We start from the raw sequence: 24,840 nt of genomic DNA on the forward strand, positions 1-24,840 counted from the left end.
ACCAGCGTTGGCCAATGACTTTCAAATCAGCTCTCCTTTCCGACTCTACAATTCACATCAATTAGACCTCTCTCTCCGACCCACCTCCAGTTAAAACCTTTTTTGGAGAATTGAGGATACTAGGAGGAGCACTACCAAGTAGGCCTAGCATATAGGCCTACCCCCATCGAAAATTGAACCATTCCCCGGAACAGCTCGGAACCATTCGAGACGTTTCAATTTGGACTGGTGCTCCACACCCTGAAGGAATATTTTATCGGGCGAAGTGCGTACGGATGGTGGATTCGATTCGTCAATGGTAAATGTTCATTCAAATGTTTGAATTTATTCAATTTACGAGTTATTAGTACAAAATATAACGGTACTGCAGACCAAATCCTTTCACGTTTTAATGGGTGAGGGCAGATCGACTGTAAAATCAAAGATATTGGCATTTTTAAGATGCAAGCTCCGGTCAATGGCTGAACATGGCATATAGTAGATAAGCTTAAATTTTAAGATAGTTCACGCATGAACAGAACACGCATGCACATAGAATTATGAGAATGTTCTTTGTCATCTAGTAGCAGTTAAATAAATCTATAGTCTATATATATGATTATATCTACCTTGAGTCACCGCACCGGCACTTGACTCTAGCTTGCCTTAATTGAAGTTCAGTGTGTGCTACCGCGTTGCCTTGAGGCTGCCTAGGCATGTTTAGCGTGGTTTCTTGCGTGTACATATGCGGCACGTTGATCCAGAAGTTGCAAAAAGTAAGATTCGACTAGTGGATTTCCAGCTCATTTTCTAAAATAGTGGTGTGGGAGCAGGAAAGTTTTGACCACCCCGTTTTTCAGATCTTTTTTACTTTTTGCATGGCAATTGGCATGCTATGTCCTATTCTTTCACATCTACTGAACCATTTTATAAACACTGCATTGTTTGATTGATCTTTCAACCTGTGGAAATATAAAAATAAAATAGGTGTTTAAAACCAAATTGTGAAATTTCAAACACTTTTCTCATTTTTGTCCCTGACCCCCGCATCACTATTCACCCCATTCTACGCCGTAGGCATGTTCACAAAATTTTCAAGTAGGATATTTCACATTGAAATTATTTTGTTTAAAAAGGTGATTATTTAACTTAAAAAATGAGGGGTCAACCATGTCTGTAGGTCAAAAATTAGCGAAGTTATGGGCAAATGTCTGTTTAAAAAAAACTGCACTTTTCTGCGCCCATCATTGACAATGCCTTACACTGACTTACTGTACAAAAAAAGTATGTAATGCATCATTTTTTACCACGATGATCCATTTTACACAAAGGAGATTTTATTTTATGAAATCTAACTTTCACTGCATGCTGACTTCTGTATCAAGGATAAAGTACCAGCACTTTTTAGACTACGTCGTCAAGTTTCTGGTGTCCAAATTTCAAATTTTTGTATTTCCCTATGGGGATTACACAGTTAAGCCATTGTCTGACTGTGAGCTATTGTGGACACAACTTTTTGGATTGAATGTCGCCCTCTATAATAAGCAATGTGGACATGTCTATCTACGGTAATGCTAGGCCTAGCCTAGCTAGCACTAGCAGTGTCAGTGCTCAGTCATGGGCCTAGACAGACTTAGACTCTAGTGAATCTGCCTGGCCCTACAGTCTGTCCACATAGTCTGACATAGAAGTAAATAGACCTCGGAAACTGGAGGCATGGGAATAATTATTTCAGTTCAATGCGTGTGTAAATTGCTTCTTTGGCACGCCAACTGCTGCGCGATTTGTACTTGCCAAGCGCACCACACCATACTTTGCAATTGACTATGCTTTTAAATTTGGCATTTTCTTTTGTGTTGAAACCGCATCATCCTGTCTGTGGTGTGTTATTATGACCCGTGTCTGGCCGAATCAAGATTGCAAGTGCCTAGCCATTCTTGAGGCGAAACTTCCAGGCCTAAAATCCTACAGCATAATCAGCCACAATATGAATAATTATGGTGCTCTTTTTTTCTTCTGACTGTAAGAAAATTATGCAGTGATACCAGTAGTCTCTAGATTTCAATTGTCTTTGCATTTATAAGTAATTAAAAATGCAGTGGATGGGCCATAGGCCTAGTTTAAATCAGAGAATGTACCTTGTAAGTCATATCGTAGGCATAAAATGGCCTAAGCTTTTTAGCTTGTGCCTGCAATTTAGTACCGGGTAAGCTAGTTTGCAATTTGCTCCAAAGTGACACCCTCAATTTTTCTTGTATTTCTACTTTTTGCACGATTGTAATACGGTACTTAATGGTGTACTAAAATACCATGTGAAGGACTAAGCCTGAAGTACGGTACCGTACTTTAATTACAGTGGTACATTAAAAATTTGGAGTTTTATAATGATTCTTGGTTTTATTCTCTAATTCCCTATAGAGCTCCTTGACTGCTGGGAGTGCTGCCCTCATTTGCTAACACTCTGGGTTGACAACTGAGAAAACTACATGAAAAAAAAAAGTTACAGACTTTTGCAACCACTTTCTGGTTGCACTAATTGACCATTAGACCGGATTTGTTGTTTTTAGAACTTCAGAGCGCAATCTTGTCACAACAGCGCAATAAAGTGAATATTTTCAGAAGTCGTCACAATATGAACTGTACCGGTACTTATCATCCTTACAAGGATACAATACAAAACAATGTCAAAAATTTCCCACTTCGACTCGAGTGATCCTACATGCCACCCTGATTTAATAACATTAATCTCTTCCTGAAAATTACTTTGACATTTTTGCAATTAAAGAAGCTTGATTTGTTTAAACATTTAAATTTCTTTATTTAACCAGGTTTTGTTCAGTTGCTTTGTAAGACCAAGACATATTATGAAATGAAACAGACCATATGGACGAAAAGAAGGAGCAGGCAAAAGTTAGAGAAAGGATTCTAAGAGGTACAGTATGACCAACACACTGTGATAGAACTTATAGTTGATGAAACTTACAATAATATAAATGGGAAAAGTGCAGTGAATAGTCTCAATTTATTAATATTCATGAGCGCAGGGTCAGAATTTTGTTTTGCAGTGCGAGAATCAATCTTGATTATCTTTTGATTATCATTTGATAATCATTTGATTCTTTCAAATCAACTTCTGTGTAAACTACAAAAGTTTGCGAGAATCAACAAGGATTCACGGAAATCTGTTAACAAGAATCTTTGGGAGAATCAATTCTCGGATTCGTGCCGAAATTCTGATCCTGTGAGCAAATCCAAATATTGGTCAATAACAAAAAAATGACATGTTTTCCAGTGCGATAGTTTTCCCTATCTACATGACAACCTCATCCCATAGTGTAATAAAACAAATACGGCACTTCATGGTTCATATCAAGGAACAATTTTCTCCTCAGTGATAGGCGTAGATCCAGTGGGATATATATCAAATATTTTGGCAATCATCCCCACCCCCATTTTGACACCTGTACAGGCTCGAACGATTTTGAACAAATGGACTTTTTTCAAGAGGGGGGTGATTTTGTGAAAAGTGGACTTTCTTCCCAAAATTTGGACCTTTTTGACAAAAAAGCGTAAAAATTGGGGAAGTCGCACCCCCTCCTGCGTATGGGCCTGCACATGTATGTGGGTTTCTGACCAAATTAACCTCACTAGTAGCCATTTTATCCTAAAAATGCCCATTTTTGCACTTGTCATGTGGATTTGTTTCACTTATTGCACCATTTGTCTATCAGTTACCCCTGAAGGGATCCATAGCCAGTACCTCAAGATAGAACTGGCTCCGTTCCTCTGACCGCGGTGCCCCAATTGCGAGCGCCGCGAAGCGGCGGCGAGCGCGAAGCGCGAGGGTGAGCGGTGGTTTAGGGAGTTGGATTGTCATTATCCTGAGCACGTAACTAGTGCTACCTCAAGAAAAATAGTTTGCCCTATTTTTCCTCTAATGAGATGCATACCCAATATCAGTTAGTTTCTAAATAAATATGCAAAAACCTGCAAAGTATGTTGTTTTTTCTTTCTGACAACTAAAAGCAATCAAAATTCCTTTAAAAGGGAAAGCCAGCCTCAATGTAGAAGAGGTCTTGTAATTAGTTTTGGTCAATGTGAAAGGCATTTTAGGATCACGCTTACATCTACATGACAGTCCACCAAACCATCAACGATGAGAACATGCACACTGAAACAGCAGAAAACATTAATTCCTAATCTCATGTCAACTCTTTTAATTCATTACATGTACTCCAAATTGTTCTGGTCTGTTTGTTTTGTTGTTGTTGTTGTTGTTGTTGTCGTTGGTTTTTTGTCTTTTCAGCTTTTTACCCACGATATCTCAATTTCCAATTTTGTAATACCAGAACTTACGAACTCAATATCTTCGCTTAGGAATGTCCGATTTCACTGCTTTCGATATATACACTGCGGTTTGAGTTAACTTACATGTACATTTTATTTTAAAATAACTTAATTAATTCGCAATGTATAGTTTAAGCCTACTATATTATAATAGATAGTGGCCAGCACATTTATAAAGGACTAATTACTCACTACAATCTTCACTCTTAAACTGTGTTTTTCTGAATGTGCTGATCATGTTGATTGCTAGTCGGAAACTCCTCATGAAGCTATGGACATGGCATCTTACATACTCCATTCTATAACAGTCTGCCTAGTGCCTTGTGTGTTTTCTCTTCAATCATTTTGTTGAATGTAATTTTATGAATCAAATAGTTATGTGTCATTTTATTTATAATAAAGAAGTTATTAAATTAATAAAGTAAGACAATTTATTTATCTATAAGTGCATGTCAAATGGGGTACATTGTTCAATACTATATGCATAAATTATGCCCATATTATAGCTAGGCCCTAAAAACTTTATTTTGCATCGGATTTTTCCCGTTGAAAAGACAAAACTGATGTTTATGATAGCAACCATTTCATCAATAACATTTTGAGTCATTTTATCCATAAAACGACACAGGATATGATAGATAACTACTTTCACATCAATATGGTCCATATGATCACAGATTGTTGAGAATCTGTGATATGATCCGAGGATATGATGAAGATTTTGATTCTATAGATCTGTTATCAACATGATATCACGCTGTTCAGTGGTCAAGGAGTAAGGACCCCGGTCAAGGACACTGATATGACATCATAGGTGATGTCAGATTTTCTTCTGCTGACCATATGATGCTATATATATTAACTATTATTATAATTGTTACATTTAGGCCTTTAAACTTTTAAAGTCATAATTAATTAGTTCAAACATAACTTTGGTAATACTCACTCGTTTTGTTCGTTGAAACGGCAAAACATACTTACTTTTCCTAACAAATCGAATTAAAATATTTTTTAAAAATTTAACCACAAAAAGTAAAAAAAAAAAAATCATTCCAATACCACTAAAATATAATCTCTTGAGTAAACTGACCCCAAACCTGAAACGGGTACCAACCCCGAATGGGCTGGCGAAAAGGCCCAAAATGGGCTGATAGCATCTCCAGAGTTATGCAGCAAAAGTGAATGTACAAAGTACAAAGTCCTTGGGATTGGCCACTACAACTCTCGGCCTAGTCATTCATCTAATTGTACTTTTACCGTTATGGTAAAAGTGCATTGAAAGGGGCACGATTGTGAAGATTATCATTTCATCCAGGTATTAAAAACTATGAACTTGAGATTATAATCTGATCTACTGGACTTACATTTTATCCCGCCAGATGCATCATCAGGTCAACTGATGTTAAAGCAGCAAAAGTTTGTTGATCTGTGAAGTGGATGTTGTGTCACAGGTCGAAGATGAGCCAAATGTACTTTATAAATTATAAAAGTGTATGTGGTGTTTATAAACACCCCTATGCACTTTCGCCAATTTTATAATTTACAAAGTTTCAACCTACCATTATGCACAAGATAACCTTATTCTTCTTCCTGATTTTCTTATAAAACTCAGTGTTCAAAGCACGTGCACAATCTCCAGGAGGTGGCCCAGCAATTATTGTAAACAATGACAGGCATCAATCCAGAAAGAAATGTGAGTAGTATGGCTGTTATTAACTAAAGGAAAAAAAGTGCCTACTTTCTATGCCAATGATGTAATCAATGACTCAGGTTGGTTTTAAATTACAATATAATTTTACTGATTGCTGTATCATATCAACCATAATGAAATCTCTTGATAGATGTGCAGGTGGAACAGATTGAAAAAGGATGAAAAAGTAGGTTATGTGAATTTTTCAGACATAAATATGTTACAGTTTTGGTAGTAAAGTGTGCTAATGAGGCTAAAAGGAAAGATGATTGATACAGGTAAAAGTGAATAAGGAAAAAATCCATAGATGTAGCTCTTAGCATGCATGTGCTATATATTGCCACAACAAATTACACACAAAATTATTGACACCTTGTCACTCCCCTCAAAAATATCTTTTAAGTTATCCAAACATGTAGCCTTTTATTGAATCCTGGAATTGTCAATCCTAAATGTAAAAATACACCTTTGAAGGGTTCTTAATTTCTGGATAGCAATATGCCCAATAATTGAGAACATATCTAGAAATTAAATTGTGGGATAGGCTTTTACGACGGGAGTTCATAACAATTAGTAAGTTTTTAGCGGGTTCGCCGTTGGATAAGTTAAGAACTGTCAAGCTTTCGTCAGGAGTAGCTCTGACTTCTTCAGGACAAAGTACCTAAGAATGAGGCTGCCCCTTGCCTACTGGTGAACAAAGCTGTTCACTGAAGACTCCTCTTGTCAATAGAGAACAAGCAGATCTTGCCTATCTGCTAATTTAAAAGATTTGGTGGCTCTGAAAAGAGCCTTTCACTGAAGACTGCCCTTTGTCAACAGAGAACAAGCAGACCTTGCCTATCTGCTAAATTGAAAGATTTGGTGGCTCTGAAAAGAGCCGTTCCCTTAAGGCCCTTGTCAACAAAGAATGTTGTCCCGTACCTCTTTGTGTGATTATTAAATAAATTGGCTGCCCCTTGCCTATGAGGTAGGTGATCATGATCATTTGACAATGAGTAGATGCGCGCTACGAATAGTATGCTCATTAAGTGAGTGCACTTTCTGGAAATCTTTCTAGGTACAGAATCACATATAACAAGTGCAGAATTTCCCAAGTATAAGCTGCCAGACAGTGATGATGATTTCCTACTGAGTGATATTGCAAGTCCTGCAGATGAGAGGATGGAAAAAGGCACATCGAGGAGAAAGAAACAACAGTCTAAAGAAGAAAGCCCAGAACTACATTCAAAACAAGATGGCCATACTAAAAACCATGGTCATGGCCATTCAACATCACATGCTAAGTCACATCATAGAGAAAAGAGGAGAAAGTCACGAGCAGAAAGAAATAAAGAGAGAGCTCAGAAACAGCAACAGGTATGGTTGAACAAATTGAAAAGAAAATTGGAACCTTAACTCTAAGTTAACAGCTTCTTGTTGTACTGCAAAAAATGAAAATGTTTGAAAACAAAACAATATTTCATGAACAATCCTATCAGTTTTGCAGTTACACTGCCTATGGTGTATTGCCAGAAGCTGCCAGAGGTCAGATGTCTAAGGGGCGGGTGGGTAAAACATTGTGAATTATTTTAGCCTGCTTTCTTTTCAGGTCTGTGGGACATATATTACTGTGCTATTGTTTTTTTAGAGGAACTGTTAAGTCTTGATGCTGACCTGCCCTAAAATTACTTTACCAGGACAATTATTGTGTCTGAATTGGGGACAAAATTTCATTTATACATTACTTAGGTCCATAATCATCAAGCTACCGTATTTGTTCCATAACCCGCCCAGGGCGCCATAAAGTCATTTTGGGCGGGCGCTTATTTTTTAGAAATTCTTAAATAGACATCAATCACCATCTGATAGTATTTAGTTACTCACAGTTAGTGCATCCTAAAAAATTGTGTCCAGATATGTCTAGGTCTGTTTACCATGGCATCAAATGGCGACCGTTGGCAAATTTGGTATTCCAAAAGAATTTGCAGGTGGCATGGGCGGTTAATGGATTGAATACGGTACTTTGTCACGAGGGTGATCCCATTTCAGCCGCAGGGATAATTTTGTGTTTCATTTGACGAGCAAATTAAACTGCATTGTCAAAATGAGGTTATTGTCCTTAATATTGTCTTATCTTTGTCACATCAACTTGAACATGCTGAAGGTGTTGGCAGCTCTGTCAGACAAATGAGGTCATACAACCCATCAGGCTCAAGTGTTTATATCAGGCAGAGTGTCCCCCATATTTGTGTGGCTCCTTATTTATTGTTGAATTTAATGAACATTGATTCACTATTTTGGTCCATTTCTAGGAAAATTAATCCCTATTTTACACAAAATTGGAAGACAATCAAATTATTTGACTTTTAGAATAACTCATAAGTTTTAAGTTTCATGATATATGTGATACAAATTTTAAACTTTATTTTAGTAGCTAAATGAGAGCTAAAGCATGAAAGTTTTATTTTTTAAACCAAAATCAGCATATTAGCTAATTTGAGGCAATTTCAAATTGTGGAGCCATCGCTGGCATTCGTTAATTTTTCATTGTACGTAGATTTACTCAAAAGCATTGGTAGCTGACAGGCTGAGTGATGTCTGGTAGAAGTGGCTCATTTGACTCACTGAGACCAGAAGTTGAATATCTGACAAGAGATTTTCTGTATGATCAATGCTTCTGTATCACACTAAAATATACAGTGCCAACTTATATCCTGCCACAATGTCATATGGATATGTTATCAACCAGACTTATGGACTAAAAAATAGTTTACTGCACTCTCAAATCAAGTATTGAACAAGTCTCCCAAAATAGGCTTCTAAAGCTTTAATTTGTGACCCAAAAACTACTCTAACATAAATATGAGATGTAAAAATAATTCAAAATTTGAATTACTTTTTGAGGCAACCTTTATCATGACCAACTTGTAACATTTGTCTACATCCACAACCAAAACCAGTCTTGTAAAATGTAAATCCACTCAATTCTTGTACAAATCATGTGTTTTTTAACAGAATTGTGGCAATTGATAAAGAATTTGCATATATCTCACATTGAATGTTTTGATATGTAGCTAAACACAAAAAAAGAAACTCCTCACTTACATAGCCCGACATAAATCTAAACTTGCTAACTTTATGACAATTTGATTGACACAGTCATGTGCAGCATGTTGTTAGTAAAGTAAAGTGGCAGTTGAAACTCTAGTGATAACACGTTTGCAGTGCATGATGGGGCTTCTTTAAATCATCCTCTGCTATTGAATGTAGATTGTTACCAGTATGAAATTTGGTGCATTTTCAAAAGTTGCAAATCCAAACATCCAAGCAGTTGGAATTTGACACATGGCCAAGCTTGCTTGCCCCTGTTGACTATCCCAAGTGCCCAGTTTATAGTCAGTTGAGGGGACTAGAGGGGGGAAAGACTTCTCCCATGGAGGAAGTTGCCCCTCCCCCTTTGCCCCCTGGCTATCCCACAGATTAATTTGACCAGTTTTGGGTTATGTCATGGTCACGCTCTGCAATTCACTACAGCTCTGCATGCTCGATTTTAATTTGCAATTTTTACAAGTGCACCAAATTCCATATAGAGGTTATCCTTGTTCTATAAGCTGCATATCCTATCAGTGACTGCTATACCTTGTTTAAGACTTTCAAAAGAAATACCTGCATGTGCAACCATGACTATTTCAAAATAGCCCGCCAAAGTCATGCAGGTAACTCCGAGGTCGTGCATTGAATTGGTTTGAATGAAGAATACTACGGGAATCAGCGTCTTTTGTTAGAAGTCACCGTGAGTTAAGTGGATAACCTCTATACTGGTATCAATCTTTGTCAATTTAGAACTTTTGGTACCAAATATTGTATCATATTAGAGCCAACTAGATCTGCACACGATTGTGTCAATCAAATCATCAAAACATAAGCAGGTTTAGATTTATGATGGGAATGGGATACATAAGTGAGGACCTCCTTTTCGTGTTGTGTTTATATCATTTTGTATGGATACCTAGAAAATGCTGCTTGCATCCAACCAAATCTCCAGTGTAGTGAAGTGAAAATCCTTGACAATTCCCTAAACAATCACCGTGTAGCAGAAATTCTGCTTTTGGATTTGGTACAGATCTGCTGGGATCAAGTTGATGCCCCTATAATTACACTTTTCTGTTTGCATAGTTTCTGTATAAGGTGGAATTATTTCTGATGTAACCAAAACAAACTCAATGAACAACAAGATGATCCTTAGGTATTACTGTGGCTTTAAGCTCAAATCAGTCATGTTAAAGGGACAATAAGTGATGCTGAACAGAATAAACATACATTCATCAAAATTCAGATTTTTAATGGAATACAGGGCGAAGCAAGCACTACATTCCCTGAGTACAATAATGTAATATTTATTCCGCACAATATATATGTGACCATCCACCACAAAGTGGTAGTAAAGTCGCCTCTAAGTCATTTTCTGTTTATTGCAGAATTTGAAAGAATGCACTTTCAACTTTAAAATGACACCTCAACCAGCTTCATCGGACATCTGGAAGTGAAGTTATGGTTCACCAAAGGTCAAATTTCTAATATACTTTACATAGAAATCCATGTACTGTTTTTGATTGTATCTCAAAATGGAAAATGCCGACTTAACGACCAGTTTGTGGTGGATGGGCACATATGTGCGATACACTATCTTCATTTCGTTCACCTGTGTATGAGCAAACTCAATGAACAACAAGATGATCCTTAGGTATTACTGTGGCTTTAAGCTCAAATCAGTCATGTTAAAGGGACAATAAGTGATGCTGAACAGAATAAACATACATTCATCAAAATTCAGATTTTTTAATGGAATACAGGGCCGAAGCAAGCACTACATTCCCTGAGTACAATAATGTAATATTTATTCCGCACAATATATATGTGACCATCCACCACAAAGTGGTAGTAACGTCGCCTCTAAGTCATTTTCTGTTTATTGCAGAATTTGAAAGAATGCACTTTCAACTTTAAAATGACACCTCAACCAGCTTCATCGGACATCTGGAAGTGAAGTTATGGTTCACCAAAGGTCAAATTTCTAATATACTTTACATAGAAATCCATGTACTGTTTTTGATTGTATCTCAAAATGGAAAATGCCGACTTAACGACCAGTTTGTGGTGGATGGGCACATATGTGCGATACACTATCTTCATTTCGTTCACCTGTGTATGAGCAACCTCACACATAAAAGAGGCGAAGGCTTCAGCATGTAGTAGCTTGTAGTCAAGCTCCAAAATCCTGTGCTACGGAGCCTGAAACTGTCTGATGTATATCAAGACACAACTCTTTGAGAGCAAACATCCTTTATAGCAAGTTAATGTTTATTGGTTTCTCAAGAGCATTGCGGCAGGTGCGGTCATGGCCTTGCCAATATGTAAGAAACTTCTTATGTATTTCTTCATAACATCATATCAATTTGGACCCGAAAGATTTTGGCCAACCTTTTTTTTTTCATGTGTCGCTCCAATATTTTGACCTTCCTAAGGCCCTGATTGAATCAGCTATGTTTGTTGTTTATTTGATGAAGCACAGGCACAATATGTTGGTTAGAATCTTTGCTTTAATACCACTACATTAATTTGATTATGTTTTGTTGATGTAAAAATTATCACCTTCCATTAGCTAAATGGCAAAACAATACAGGCATGAAACCTAAACAAGGTAGTGAAAAGTTTCCTGACAAATATTACTGCTTACATCCTCAGGTGAATCCACATGAGAGAGAAGAGTTCAGAAAACATGTGAAAAAGGCAAGACAAATTACCAAGGTAAGTGGCCTGACGACTGCAGACGTACTGAGTAGGGACAGGTCAAATGCGCAATGTCATATCATATTGATAGTAAGTAGATAGATAGATGAGTGTGGGTGTGAATGTCATCTATCAGTTGGCATGGTGGGTGTGTGGATTTTAAATGGGGCAGCGTGCATTGCATGCAGTAGCTTGATCCCCATGAATATTTTCTGTTTGCATTGAGTATGTATCGGGCTTTAATGAATGGATTATCAGGAATATCATGATTTGTGACATTTACAGACATGTTGGAAATTCAAATACTATAAACGTCATTCCAAAAGGCGCGATAGCACTTTCATATTTCCTATTATGATATGGTCTGCCTCATATCTGTCAAGTGTGGCAACTTGACACTGCCTGGTCTGAGAAGGGTTTTAGTGGGAAAGTACCTGTGTAAAAGAGGTTGGGTTCAACATGGATTTGTCCCAAGACGGTCTGTATGCATTTCACTTTAAAGCGATGCAATTAAACATTTTAGTTCATGAAACTGGTAACCTAGCAGGTTTTTTATACTAAAAGCATCTATGTAGCTTTAGTTTTAGCTATGCAGGGTGGAGTGTACTCACATTTATTACAAGGAAGTGCCGCTGAAATGGGTATGTTTTCCAAGAAATCCTTAAACATGGATCTACGTTTTAAATAAAAATCCTTAGACATGGGGGGATCTCCTTTTTACAATGTTCCTTGCAACCTATGAAAAACACATTACTTTAACTATTTTAAAGCTCAAATAGTGTTTTTTGTGACATTTTGTACTACAGCTATAAAATTGGTACTACAAATATGGACTTTTTCTGAACCAAAATTATTAGATATGAGGCCTATTTTCAGTGAAATTTTGTCTTTAGAAATGGTTAAGGGTTCAGTAGCTAGAACCGCACATCCATTTCTTTTTTGAAAATTAGCACCCCTCCTTAAGGGCGTACTACACCCATATATTGGTTTGATTGGTCTAAATAAATATTTTTTCATTTATAGCTAGGCGATATATGCACGGATCATGTGAAATAAAAAAAATATGAAAAAAAGAAAAGAAAAAAAAGTGCTTTTAAACAATTGTAGTAAGTCATTTTAGCCCTATATATATTTTGTTTACTGTATCCTAGTTACTCAGATGCGTGTTTCATAACAAACCATGATTTATTCTATTCAGCATGTTCAAGTAGGGTACATGAATAGAATACATTAAATCCTTTGTTATACTCTCTATAGAAAATCTAGTGGTGCATGCAAAATATATAAACACTTACACAATGGATGTATAGTCATTAGTCAATAACATTATAATGTGTTGTTAGGAGAAGCAAAGGCTATTAGGTCACCGTATGTCAGGTTATAGGTCAATTGGTTCAGGTCAAATTTAAGCATCAATTTTAAATACACATGTGAGAGTTTGTGATATCATAATGAGGAATAATTTTGATATTCTGTCTTTAACTGGATATATATCGAGAAGTGCAAGGTGGATATAGGCCTACTAATATACCTTGGGATGTAAATGGTGAGTACAATTTAGAATGCCTAGTTGCGATGGATTTCACAAATAAATATAAAATAGTTACCAAAATCACAAACGTTAAGCTTATGGAAAACTACCCAATATGGTGGTATAGGTGACAAGAAATACAATTTTTTTCAACATTGCTGTAGTATGGTTGTGGTTACCTGTTACCTGTGGCTTAATTAAGTTTCAGTGAAATAATGTCGCAAGTTAAAAATACAAAATATAGCTCAACATTGAAAATAGAAGCATTTTAACCAGTTCCTTTTTTGATAGTTGTGGAGCACCAAGTTCATGAAGTCATCAAAGAAATCAGGAACCACTTATTCCCATTTTACATATCAACTTTATTTCCCTAACGTGTTAGCAACACATATCCAAAATTTTAACGAAATCCGTTGATAGTAAGCTTTCCAAAATGAAGTGAATTTAAATCATCAGTGATGTACCACCTTTTGGCTTCTACTTTTAAAAGCATGTAAGCTACGTTGATACCGATGCCACCAATAAAGCGAGAAGATTTGCCCTTCATTTTGCATACCACTTTGTCCATTTTTTTTTGTAATTTCTTCACAAAATGCAAAAAAATGCAAAAAAAAAATCAATGGGTGTAGTACCCCCTTAATAATTGTATGAACATTTCTCATGTAGAAATAGCAATAGCATAAACAAGATTCTCATGACAGTTTTTGGATATTTACCTCCAGGATATATTTTGCATTTTACAACTGAACTCTTAATTTGTTCTCACATTTTTTTCCTTACATCACAGCAATCTTCTAGACACAATAATTCATTACACAGTGATGACCCTCTCTTTGTTGCAATAACACAGAATAGATTGACGGTAAGTAATGTCAGTGGCGGCACTGGGGGGCATTTCTCCCCACCCCAATATTTTTCTTGCCCCCCTCCTTTCAACACAAAAACTCCAAAATGACACAAATTTCCCCTTTTTGCGGCTAGTTTGGCAACATTTTTTATTTTACCCCCCCCCCTTGAAATTCACTTTGTACCCCAAAACCCCCCACAAAGAAAAATTCCTGGTGCCGCACTGAGTAGTGTTATCATAATTTGGAAAGCATTGTTATTTGCAATGTTTTGCACTTGATCTAATTCCAGAGATTGTAGCTTGTAAGTGAGACTTATTTAACAAGATATTAAAACTTATCAGCGGTGGGCACTTGTCTTGTAGAATACATAAACAGACTCTGTTAAGCCTGAAGCAAAATTTGATATTACAAAGGTTGTCACCATCACTTTGATCACACGGTGAGGAAGCCAAAAATATGTGACAGTTTTACTTCCATACTTACAAGATACTGACACAAGAAGGCAATAATTTAAAGGTATACCAATTTGACAAATAATTTGTCAAATAATTTGTTATAATGACATTATATCTAAATTCCCTATATCTAATTACTGATGAAGACCTCAGCATCACTGGATGCAGATGTTTTTGTTGACTTGGAACTTTTGCTGTGTTCAAGGATTAATCATGTCCGACACAGCATTATATTTCCAGGCCTATGGCCTTATTTTGCAGCATGTCTCAGAATTAGTGGAAGAAACTCTACTTGGAACCTACTAATCACAACCTTTCATGCCGACGTAGCCACTTCTACCTTACGTAGTTTGATGTAGACCATAATCAGTCATTTTGTATCCATCATTATTTGTCATTAAAAGTAGACCAAATTGACAAATTGTTATACAATACATTCAGGAATGAATCTGATTCAGGAACATGTCTCTACTGTTAGACCATTGGGTCTGATTATAATTCCCTAATAGCTAGCTGTTTATTAGTTCACATAATAATTGAAGAGATCTGTCATAAAAAGTAGACCAAACTGACAAATTATTAAACAATACATTCAAACAGTTATAATCAGGAATAAATCTAATGCAGGAACATGTCCTTATTGTTGGGTCTGAGTATAATTCTATAATAACTAGCTGTGATAGTTGAAGTGATCTGTCATAAAAAGTAGACCAAATGTGACCGTCCACGGCGAATGAGCCGTAAATTCCTCCCCGGTCAATTTTGTTTTATTTCGTGTTTAAAAATAAACATCATAAACTTAAAAATGGTATATCATTTGACTTCAAGCGATATCCAGAAGCGGAGTTATGGTTAGTTAAACTTTGCTCCTTCAACAAAATTATAGCTTGTTTCGTTTCTATGTGTGTCTCTTTTTCCACATTGCTGGCAATAAATATCAAACAGTCATAATTGGCGGTCATTTCAAATCATCCCCAAGTCAACGAGGTTTAAGAAGGTTCTTTCATTGTTAATTGTTGGTTATGCATACCTGATGCAGGAACATGTCTCTACTGTTAGACCATTGGGTCTGATTATAATTCCATTAATAGCTAGCTGTTTATTAGTTCACATAATAATTGAAGAGATCTGTCATAAAAAGTAGACCAAACTGACAAATTATTATACAATACATTCAAAAAGTTATGACCAGGAATGAATCTGATGCAGAACTTACAGTTTGGTGATGTAAACCATAATGTTAATGATATGTTGGAGCATTTTAATAATGTTTCTTTGAATGTACTTGATAAGTATGCCCCTTCAGCCACAAGATCGCGTCTTGTTCGTCCTAGGCCTCCTCAGCAAACACAAAAACGTTTTAAAAACGTTTTTAATAAGTTATATTTTGGCTTTTGGTTTAGATAAAAACGTTTTAATAACATTAAAATGTCGGGTTATATAAAGGTCATGAAAACGTTTTAAAACGTTTTGTATGAAAACACACTACAACAATATTTTTAAAATGTTTTCAAAAATGTTATTGTAAACTATTTTTGCAAACATTTTTAGCCAAATATTTTGTCAACGCTTAAATAACATTATGTTAAAATATTTGCACCCAGCAAGCACAGAAATGTTCTTAAAATGTTTTTTTCAAAATGTTTTAATAACATTTATATGTCGGGTTATATAAAGGTCATGAAAATGTTTTTAAAACGTTATTGCAAATATTTTGGGCAAACATTTTTGCAAAATATTTTTCAACCCCAAAATAACATTCTGTTTAGAATGTTTTGTATCAAGTTTTCAAAATATTTTTGAATCTTACTATAAATAGGGAATGTTGTATGTATGTATGTATCTATCTATCTATCTATCTATGTATAGTGTATAAAGGCTCCGTCAGTTTCGATCCAAATGTCGCCAAATTCATAAGGGAGATCGAGGAACTTACCGAGACGGTTATGCGAAAATTTGGTTGAAAATGATCAATAATTGGCTGCAAAAACAGTGAAAATATGGGTAAAAACGGGGTTTTTGTTATGAAAATCGGTTACCAGCCTGCGAGTCACTGCAGCTGGCCGGAAAATCACAAGCTAAGCATAAGAAACTAAAAAAGAAAATGTATAGAAAAGACAGATTTAGATAAATAAAAATGTACCTTTTCAATGATTCTATCTGTTCAGTAATTCTTCCTGTTATAGTAAACGCTCCCATTTACTCATCTAGCGGGGACCCGCGCGAAGCGCGGGTATCCCGCTAGTGTTATTTAAGCGTTTTAATACCCTTTATATAACCCGACATTTAAACGTTTTCTGTAAAACATTTTTTGTTTGCTGAGCAGCATATTATCAAAAAATGATTTTTAATGTTATGAAAACGTTTTATACCCTTAAGGGGGTACTACACCCATTGGATTTTTTTGCGGGTTTTCTGCATTTTGTGGAGAAATGAGAAAAAAAAATTGGTCAAAGTGGTATGCAAAATGAAGGGGCAAATCTTCTCGTTCTATTGGTGGCATCGGTATCAATGTAGCTTACATGCTTTTAAAGGTAGAAGCTCGGAAGAGGTACATAGACCTCGATTCACAAAATCGAGTTTCTTTATAATTTCAGAATTGATACCGTTAATCCAATCACTCACACTTGTTAAGCATTTGTGACAGATGCTAAAAGTATAAAAATTATTTTTGGGGGGAAATTAATTAATTATGCACAGCTTTGAAAACATTAATATGCATCAATTTCATGTTATCAATGAAATTAAACTTATTTCCCCCCCTTTTAGTTGACAATGATATGCAAAATTTGTGTTCGCAAGGCAGCATATTTGTTTCAGGTTTGATAAGGTTGAAATTAAAGAACAGTAAATGCCTTGGTTTTCAGTATTAGGTGAATTTTTGCTCAGTTTTCTGAGGACATACGGAAGCTTACAAAACATGATTTATAATGCATTTGTAATGTGAATCGGTATGTTCACAATGATAACAGCTAAATGGGACACCCTACTAGTTCACGTGTATTAACAGTTTCAGTCACTTACCTGTACCGCATGCTGAAATCATTCCACTTTAAGAAAATCCATTATATATCCAGTATAAATCCATGAAACTCACTGTATTCGCTTGCGAAAGACTTCCGCATACATTTTTGTACAGGCGCCATTTTTTGGTTTTTGTAGCGGTGAGCGATTCGATACCATTTTGGTATCGGTCAATTTCCGATACAATACTTTTATTTTTATGGAACGTAGGCCTATTGAAAACAAAAATAATTATTGAAAATTGAAAACAAATATTAAATAAAAATCTTTCATTCTCTATTAGCGACTTCAGGTAGCGAATAAATTGTGTGTGGTAGGCCTATAGGGACCGTCGACCGTTCACAAACACTTGCTGGGGGGGGGCTGAAGCAAAAAAAAATTCATCACAAAATTTTTTCGGGGCCCCCTTTAGCCTACAGACCTCCTATCATTCACATTTAAAAGTGTATAGAAACTAGTTTACGCTAGGAATCCTCATTTCATACAATTTTTAACAATGTTTCACACACCCGAAGTTTTTGTGTTCTTGAGCATTGTAAAGTTGCAATGTTCGAATCCAATCAAAGTAGGCCTAATTGCAAATCTTTTACAAAATATTTTACAAACACCACGGTTATATGTTATGAAAGATTTGAAACTATAGCCAATGTATTGGTTTTGTTTAATGTTTACAATTAATTTCAACACAAAAATTGTGTTAATAATGTTTTAAACTTAAATTGTCAACAGAAAGAGTCAGCTGATCATCAGGTTTTATGTCTTCTTTTAACAAGAGTGGAAACAAAGGAACCCGAAGAATGTGCAAAGTTATTGACTTCGGCTAGCATCTTAAATTTAAACTCCGAGTCAAAAATAAGCTTTGTTTCATTAATTAAAAAGAAAGTTGTAAAGTTGTTGTATCTTGTTGGTAAAGTGAAGTTTGCTACTGGTTTTATTATTACCTGTGTTGCGATTCGAAATCCCACAAAGAGTAAGTAAGTTCGTTATTAAATGTGGTAGGCCTCAGTACCCCCCCCCAATGCCCCAACATAGGCCTACACATGGACTGAATTAAGGGGGGGATTAAGGTGGCTGACGCCCCCCCCCCCCAAATAAATAAATAAAGAGAAGAGAAGGGGAAGAAAGGAGAAAAAGAGAAGAGAAAATGGAGGAAAGGATCGAGGAGAGAAACTAAATTGCACGCCCGGGATTGCACGTAATTGAGTAGGCCCATGTGTAAATAACCGCACAGTCGGGACGATTGGAAGTAGGTCCTATAGAGGCCTGCGACTAGGCATTGCTTGAAGGCGGGTCCTCGTCCTAAAAGCACGTGAAAATTACTATGGTCCGCCCGATATGCAGGGCCCCTCACATTTTGCCACCAAAGTCAAAAATTAAGACGGACTCCATAACGACTTCATCGATTTATGCATGCTTTAGTAATTGCCAATCTCAAGTTTTGCAAATGGATTTCTGGCCCTTTTTTCTGTTTAAAGCAATTGATTCAAATAGTAGTGTAAAACAATGCACCGAATGGCTTCAATTCGACCTTCATTTTGCAAATTTTTCAAACTTCTCAGGGGGGAACATCCCCCTCACACTCCCCCTTGCGTAGTGGATAAACATACATGTATGATCATTTTCGCTCTTCTTCCAACATTTGCAAATTTAAGCCCAATTTGCGGTATAGGCTTACAGGGAAAACTTGTCCAAGGAAGGTTTCATGGACCATCATTTTACAAATTTGCGGCTTTTTCAAACTAAAATTTTACACACTAGTACCAAAATGGTCCACCAAATCACTTCAATTTAGTCTTCATTTTACCCTCCCCTGCGTAATCGATATACAAGTGGCCATTTTCGCTCTGCTTTAGCCGATTTATGTTTAAAACAATTTATAGGCCTACGATAATAGGGAATTGAAACTTGTCCACGAAAGGCTCTCACAAATTTTCGGCCGCCAAACTAAAATTTTACACTAGTATATAGGCCTTGGCATAATAGTGCCAAAATTGTCCACCAAATCACTTCAATTAGATCTTCATTTTGCACGTTTTTTTTTTTTTTTTTTCTGAGGGGAACACCTCCCTCAGACAACCCCTCGTCGGCATAAGCGCGCTCATGACCATTTTTTTTTTCATTTTGTTTTATTTTTTCTACAAATTCGACCCAAACCCCCTGACTCGACTGCTCTAGTTCGACAATGGGTACCAAAAGCTGGTATCGCCCATCCCTATGAAGATTGACTACGTACTCTCGCTAAATAAAAAATCCCTTAAAAAGGGATGAATAAGCGTCCTTATCAACCAATCAACTTTTAAGACAAATAGGTGAAAAACGATGTTTTTTCATAATTTTTTTAATTTCACATGATCCGTGCATATATCGCCTAGCTATAAATGAAAAAATATTTTTTTAGACCAATCAAACCAATATATGGGTGTAGTACGCCCTTAATATACCCTTTATATAACCCGACATTTAAACGTTTTCTGACAACCTTTTATAACCTTTTGCGAATGATGTCGAAAACGTTTTGTGTTTGCTGGGTCCTTGGTATGATGAGCAAATCCGAGCTGAGAAGCTGGAGCAACGTAGGCTCGAAAGAAAGTGGATGAAAAGTAAACAAGATGATGATAGAGATGCGTACAGAAAACAACACGTTCATTACATCAAAGCGGTGGAGGCTTCAAAGAAACAGTATTATAATGAAAAGTTGCTTGGAGCAGGGGCTAAAGAAACCTTCCAGATAATAGGTGTTCTTTTAAATCAAAGTGTTAGAATCTTGCCTACATTATACACCCCTGATGTGCTGAGTAATAAGTTTGGTCACTTCTTTACTCAGAAGGTTGACAACATAAGAGCCAGTATTAGTTCTGATAGTAATGTTGATAGTAATTTCTATTGTACTGATGATATGTATACTGATGTTGTTATTCAGAATGACTTAGTTTGCTTTAGAAAGCTTACGCAAAAGGAAGTCTGTAATATCATTATGGGTTGTACCAACAAATCGTGTCATCTGGATTGCTTACCAACATGGTTACTTTTAAGAAAATATTGATGTTGTTTTACCAAGAATTACCCAGATTGTAAATACTTCTATCACTTGTGGTGTATTTCCTGATTATTTAAAGCAGGCTATTGTGACTCCAGTCCTTAAAAAGATCACTTTGGACTGGAATGAATTTAAGAATTACAGGCCTGTTTCAAATATAGCTTTTATGGGTAAGATAATTGAGAAGGCAGCCATCGTCCAAGTAAATGAGCACACGCAGGCAAACGATCTTGAAGAAGTATATCAGTCTGCTTACAAAACTAAGTATAGCACTGAAACGGCATTGCTCAAAGTTAAGAATGATATCACACTTGCCCTTGATGATGATATGGCTGCTTTCCTGATTATGCTTGACCTCTCTGCTGCCTTTGATACCATTGACCATGATATCCTGCTTCATCGTTTAGAACATGGCTTTGATATCAAAGGCACAGCCCTAAAATGGTTCCAGTCTTATATAACCAATCGTCATTTCAGAGTTTCTATTGCTGGCATAATGTCTGATAAATTTGTTTTAAATTGCGGTGTTCCACAAGGGTCTATAATCGGACCCAGGGTTTTTACCATGTATATGTAGCTTCCATAATTCGTCATCATGGGCTAAATTTTCATATTTATGCTGATGATGTTCAGATATACATGGTTTTCAATCCTAAGGTACCAGGGGATGCAGCGTGCGCAATTTTCAAAATAACATCTTGTGTCGAGGATCTTCGTGTTTGGCTGTTGAACAACATGCTAAAACTGAATGACTCTAGACAAAATTTTGTATTGCTGCTTCGAAATATAACATCACCAGATTGTGTGAGATCACAATACAAATTGGTTGCGCTGATATTGTTCCATCTCCCACCATTAAAAATCTGGGTATCATTTTTGACGCTGCTATGACTATGTCTAATCAAATCACATCCATGTGCAAATCAATTAATTTCTTACTGTGGAACTTGGCTAAGATACGCAGATTCATAGATCATGATGCTTCCTCAAATGCTATGCGGGCACTTATTTTATCTAAACTTGACTACGGCAATGCGCTCCTGTTTGGATGCAAAGTAAAAGATCTTGCTCGTCTACAGCGCCTACAAAATCGGGCAGCTCGCATAATTTACAAAGTTGGGCGCCGTCATTCTACATCTCCTTTGTTAAACTCGCTTCACTGGTTACCGGTTGATAAGCGAATTCGATTTAAAATTATTCTTCATGTATTCAAAGTGCTAAATGGACTATCACCGATATATCTCACTGACTACATCGCTACCTACATTCCACCTAGGAAGGGCCTTCGCTCTGAGCTTGATATTACTCGCCTTGTCATCCCCAGGAGTAAGAGAAAAATTGGTGATGGTTCATTTAGTGTGTCTGGTCCAACCCTCTGGAACCAGTTACCGGCTCCACTTCGCACTGCTCTCACAGTTGAATCTTTTAAAAAGGGTCTTAAAACGTATATTTGCTGTTGTTATTTTTGTATATTTGTAAAGCGCAATGTTCATATTTTTGGTATTGCGCTATATCAAGCGCCGTTGTTATGTTTATGTTATGTTATGATGATAATTGAAGAGATCTGTCATAAAAAGTAGACCAAATTGACATAATAAATTCCATGTATACAAATAATCCCAGCAAACACAAAAACGTTTTAAAAACGTTTTAAATAAGTTATATTTTGGCTTTTGGTTTTAGGTAAAAGCGTTTTAATAACAGTAATATGTCGGGTTATATAAAGGTCATGATGACGTTTTAAAGCGTTTTGTATGAAAACACACTACAACACTATTTACAAGCCGACGACGAACGTCGGCTTGTTCTGTCTCTTCCCAATTCTTCTTCTTCTGGCAACTCGTGACATTTTGCGTGACTTGCCACGTTTCGCCCTAGCTCTCTTATGCTTCGACAGATTTCAACCATACTTGAGCCAAATGACCACTGGAATAGGCCAAACCCTACATTTGACTTTGACCTGACTGTGACCTTTGACCTTGACCTTATGGCCAAAAATGTTGATTTCACAAAAATGCTACTCCTTCCACAAATTTCATGCGATGAGGACATGGTTATATCATGTGACTCGACTTTAGTCGGTGTCTACAGGGTGTGCTCAGATAAGGGTCAAAGGTCATTAAGGGTCATTTCGGTCAAAGTCTAAAAATATTCAAAAAATCACTGTCTTTACAAATTACATAGCAGAGAGTCGCCATTAGCACACATGCATTGCTACTAGCCAGGGTCTTTAGGATGTCTACAGTTTTGGGGTCAAAGGTCATTAAGGGGTTACTTCCGGTCAAAAACCAAAATTATCAAAAATGATCAAAATTTTTTATCTTAAAATGTAAACAGACCAGAATAATATAACCATCATACATGAATCAGTGTTCCCTGATGTATACATGGTATTTTTTATTTTGGGGTCAAAGGTCATTAAGGGTCACTTCCTGTTTTTAGCTGAATAACTTTAAGGATTTTTATCTCGAGAAAGGAACATGATAGAATTTTTAAATTAAAATTGGAACAATGCATTTTGTCGGTGTACATATGTTTTTTTTCATTGAGGTCAAAGGTCATTAAGGGGTCAAAAGGTCAATCAAAAATTTAAAAAAATCAAAATCCATGTATAAGTTCGATTAAGCTGAAATTCACCAGGAATATTTCTTATGACATCCTAAGCACAATGCAAGAGCAGTTGACCCCATCCGTGACCCAGGGGTCAAGTTATAGGGGTCAAAGGTCAAATTGCGGCTTGTATTCAGCGTCTGTTGACTCTATTTTTTTAATGTTTTCAAAAAATGTTATTTTAAACTATTTTTGCAAACATTTTTGCCAAATATTTTGTCAATACTTAAATAACATTATGTTAAAATATTTGAACCCAGCAAACACAGAAATGTTCTTAAAATGTTATTTTCAAAGCGTTTTAATAACATTTAAATGTCGGGTTATATAAAGGTCATAAAAAGCGTTTTTAAAGCGTTATTGAAAATATTTTTGGCAAACATTTTTTCGCAAAATATTTTTTAACCCCAAAATAACATTCTGTTTAGAATGATTTGTATCAAGTTTTCAAGAATGTTTTTGGAATGTTATTAAAAGGTTTTTATAACCTTTATATAACCCGACATTTAAGCGTTTTCTGTAAAACATTTTTGTTTGCTGAGCAGTAGATTATCAAAAATGTTTTTAAGGTTATGAAAGCGTTTTATACTCTTAATATATACCATTTATATAACCCGACATTTAAACGTTTTCTGACAACCTTTTGCGAATGATGTCGAAAACGTTTTGTGTTTGCTGGGATACCATATAACTTGAAGCAATCTTGTAACATTCATGAGGAGGTATGCCCTATTTTGTTTCTAAATTCTGACTTTTATATACTTTTTTTGTAATGTCCTCTAATGAACTAACATACCATGCAGAAATGGTATTTGTGTCAAAATTAGAGATTTTTAATAGACATTTTTAATCAAATCATGGAACGTGCCATATCTAACATGTCTAATTCATTTGTTGGGAAATATTAATTCAAACTTGCATAATGGTTAAAATGTCTTGTTGCACATGTGAATCTGCAGCCATTAATAACATACAGTTTGTGCACCACACCACCATATTGGGTTCGTATATTTTAATGCACTCGGTGTTTCTACCGTCCGGCTCAAACCAGGCTCAAACGATTCTAGAAGTTTTTCTCACAAGCCCCGCCTACTTTTCCTGCCTTCTCGGCGACCGAAGTAACGTTTTCCATTGGTTTGTGTGGTGCAAAATGAGGAAATTACCAATATTTGGCAGCGAATTACAGGAATTCAGTCGTAGATCTCGACTGAAATCGATATATCAGGTAAATAACACTTTCATTTATGTAATATCAAAAAATTGTAGGAGATCTACTACCAGTTTGGTAGAAAATCGAGTTGAAATGTGGGCATGTTTTTGGTATAATGGTCAAGTGAATTGACAGGTTAAGTATTAAACTCAATGGGAATCTCAAGCTTTCGGCTAGGCTAAATTTTAGTCTCGGCATTATACAACAATATTTTGTAAATTTTTCTCGTAAATCAACTCGTCCATGTGTGGTATACACTCTCTTTTTCCATTTAAATAGTTAAGAATGGAAATTTTGGCCTTACGAGCGTAACATTTACGAGGTATTTGTCCACGGTTTC

At 36.1% G+C, this 24,840-nt stretch overlaps 1 protein-coding gene across 1 annotated transcript in view; it reads left to right on the top strand.

The window, feature by feature from the left end:
- The first annotated feature begins 261 nt into the window (after positions 1–261).
- Positions 262–24,840, top strand: part of LOC140167026 (uncharacterized) — a 64,631-nt gene continuing 40,052 nt past the window's right edge. Inside the window, exons 1-6 of the mRNA XM_072190506.1 lie at positions 262–298; positions 2,808–2,911; positions 5,939–6,019; positions 7,074–7,372; positions 11,741–11,803; positions 14,104–14,178. Coding sequence (XP_072046607.1) covers positions 2,863–2,911; positions 5,939–6,019; positions 7,074–7,372; positions 11,741–11,803; positions 14,104–14,178 — 567 coding nt within the window. The 5' untranslated portion in view covers positions 262–298; positions 2,808–2,862. The remainder of the gene's footprint in view (positions 299–2,807; positions 2,912–5,938; positions 6,020–7,073; positions 7,373–11,740; positions 11,804–14,103; positions 14,179–24,840) is intronic.

Source organism: Amphiura filiformis, chromosome 12 (assembly GCF_039555335.1).
Source record: "Amphiura filiformis chromosome 12, Afil_fr2py, whole genome shotgun sequence".
Lineage (NCBI taxonomy): Eukaryota > Metazoa > Echinodermata > Ophiuroidea > Amphilepidida > Amphiuridae > Amphiura > Amphiura filiformis.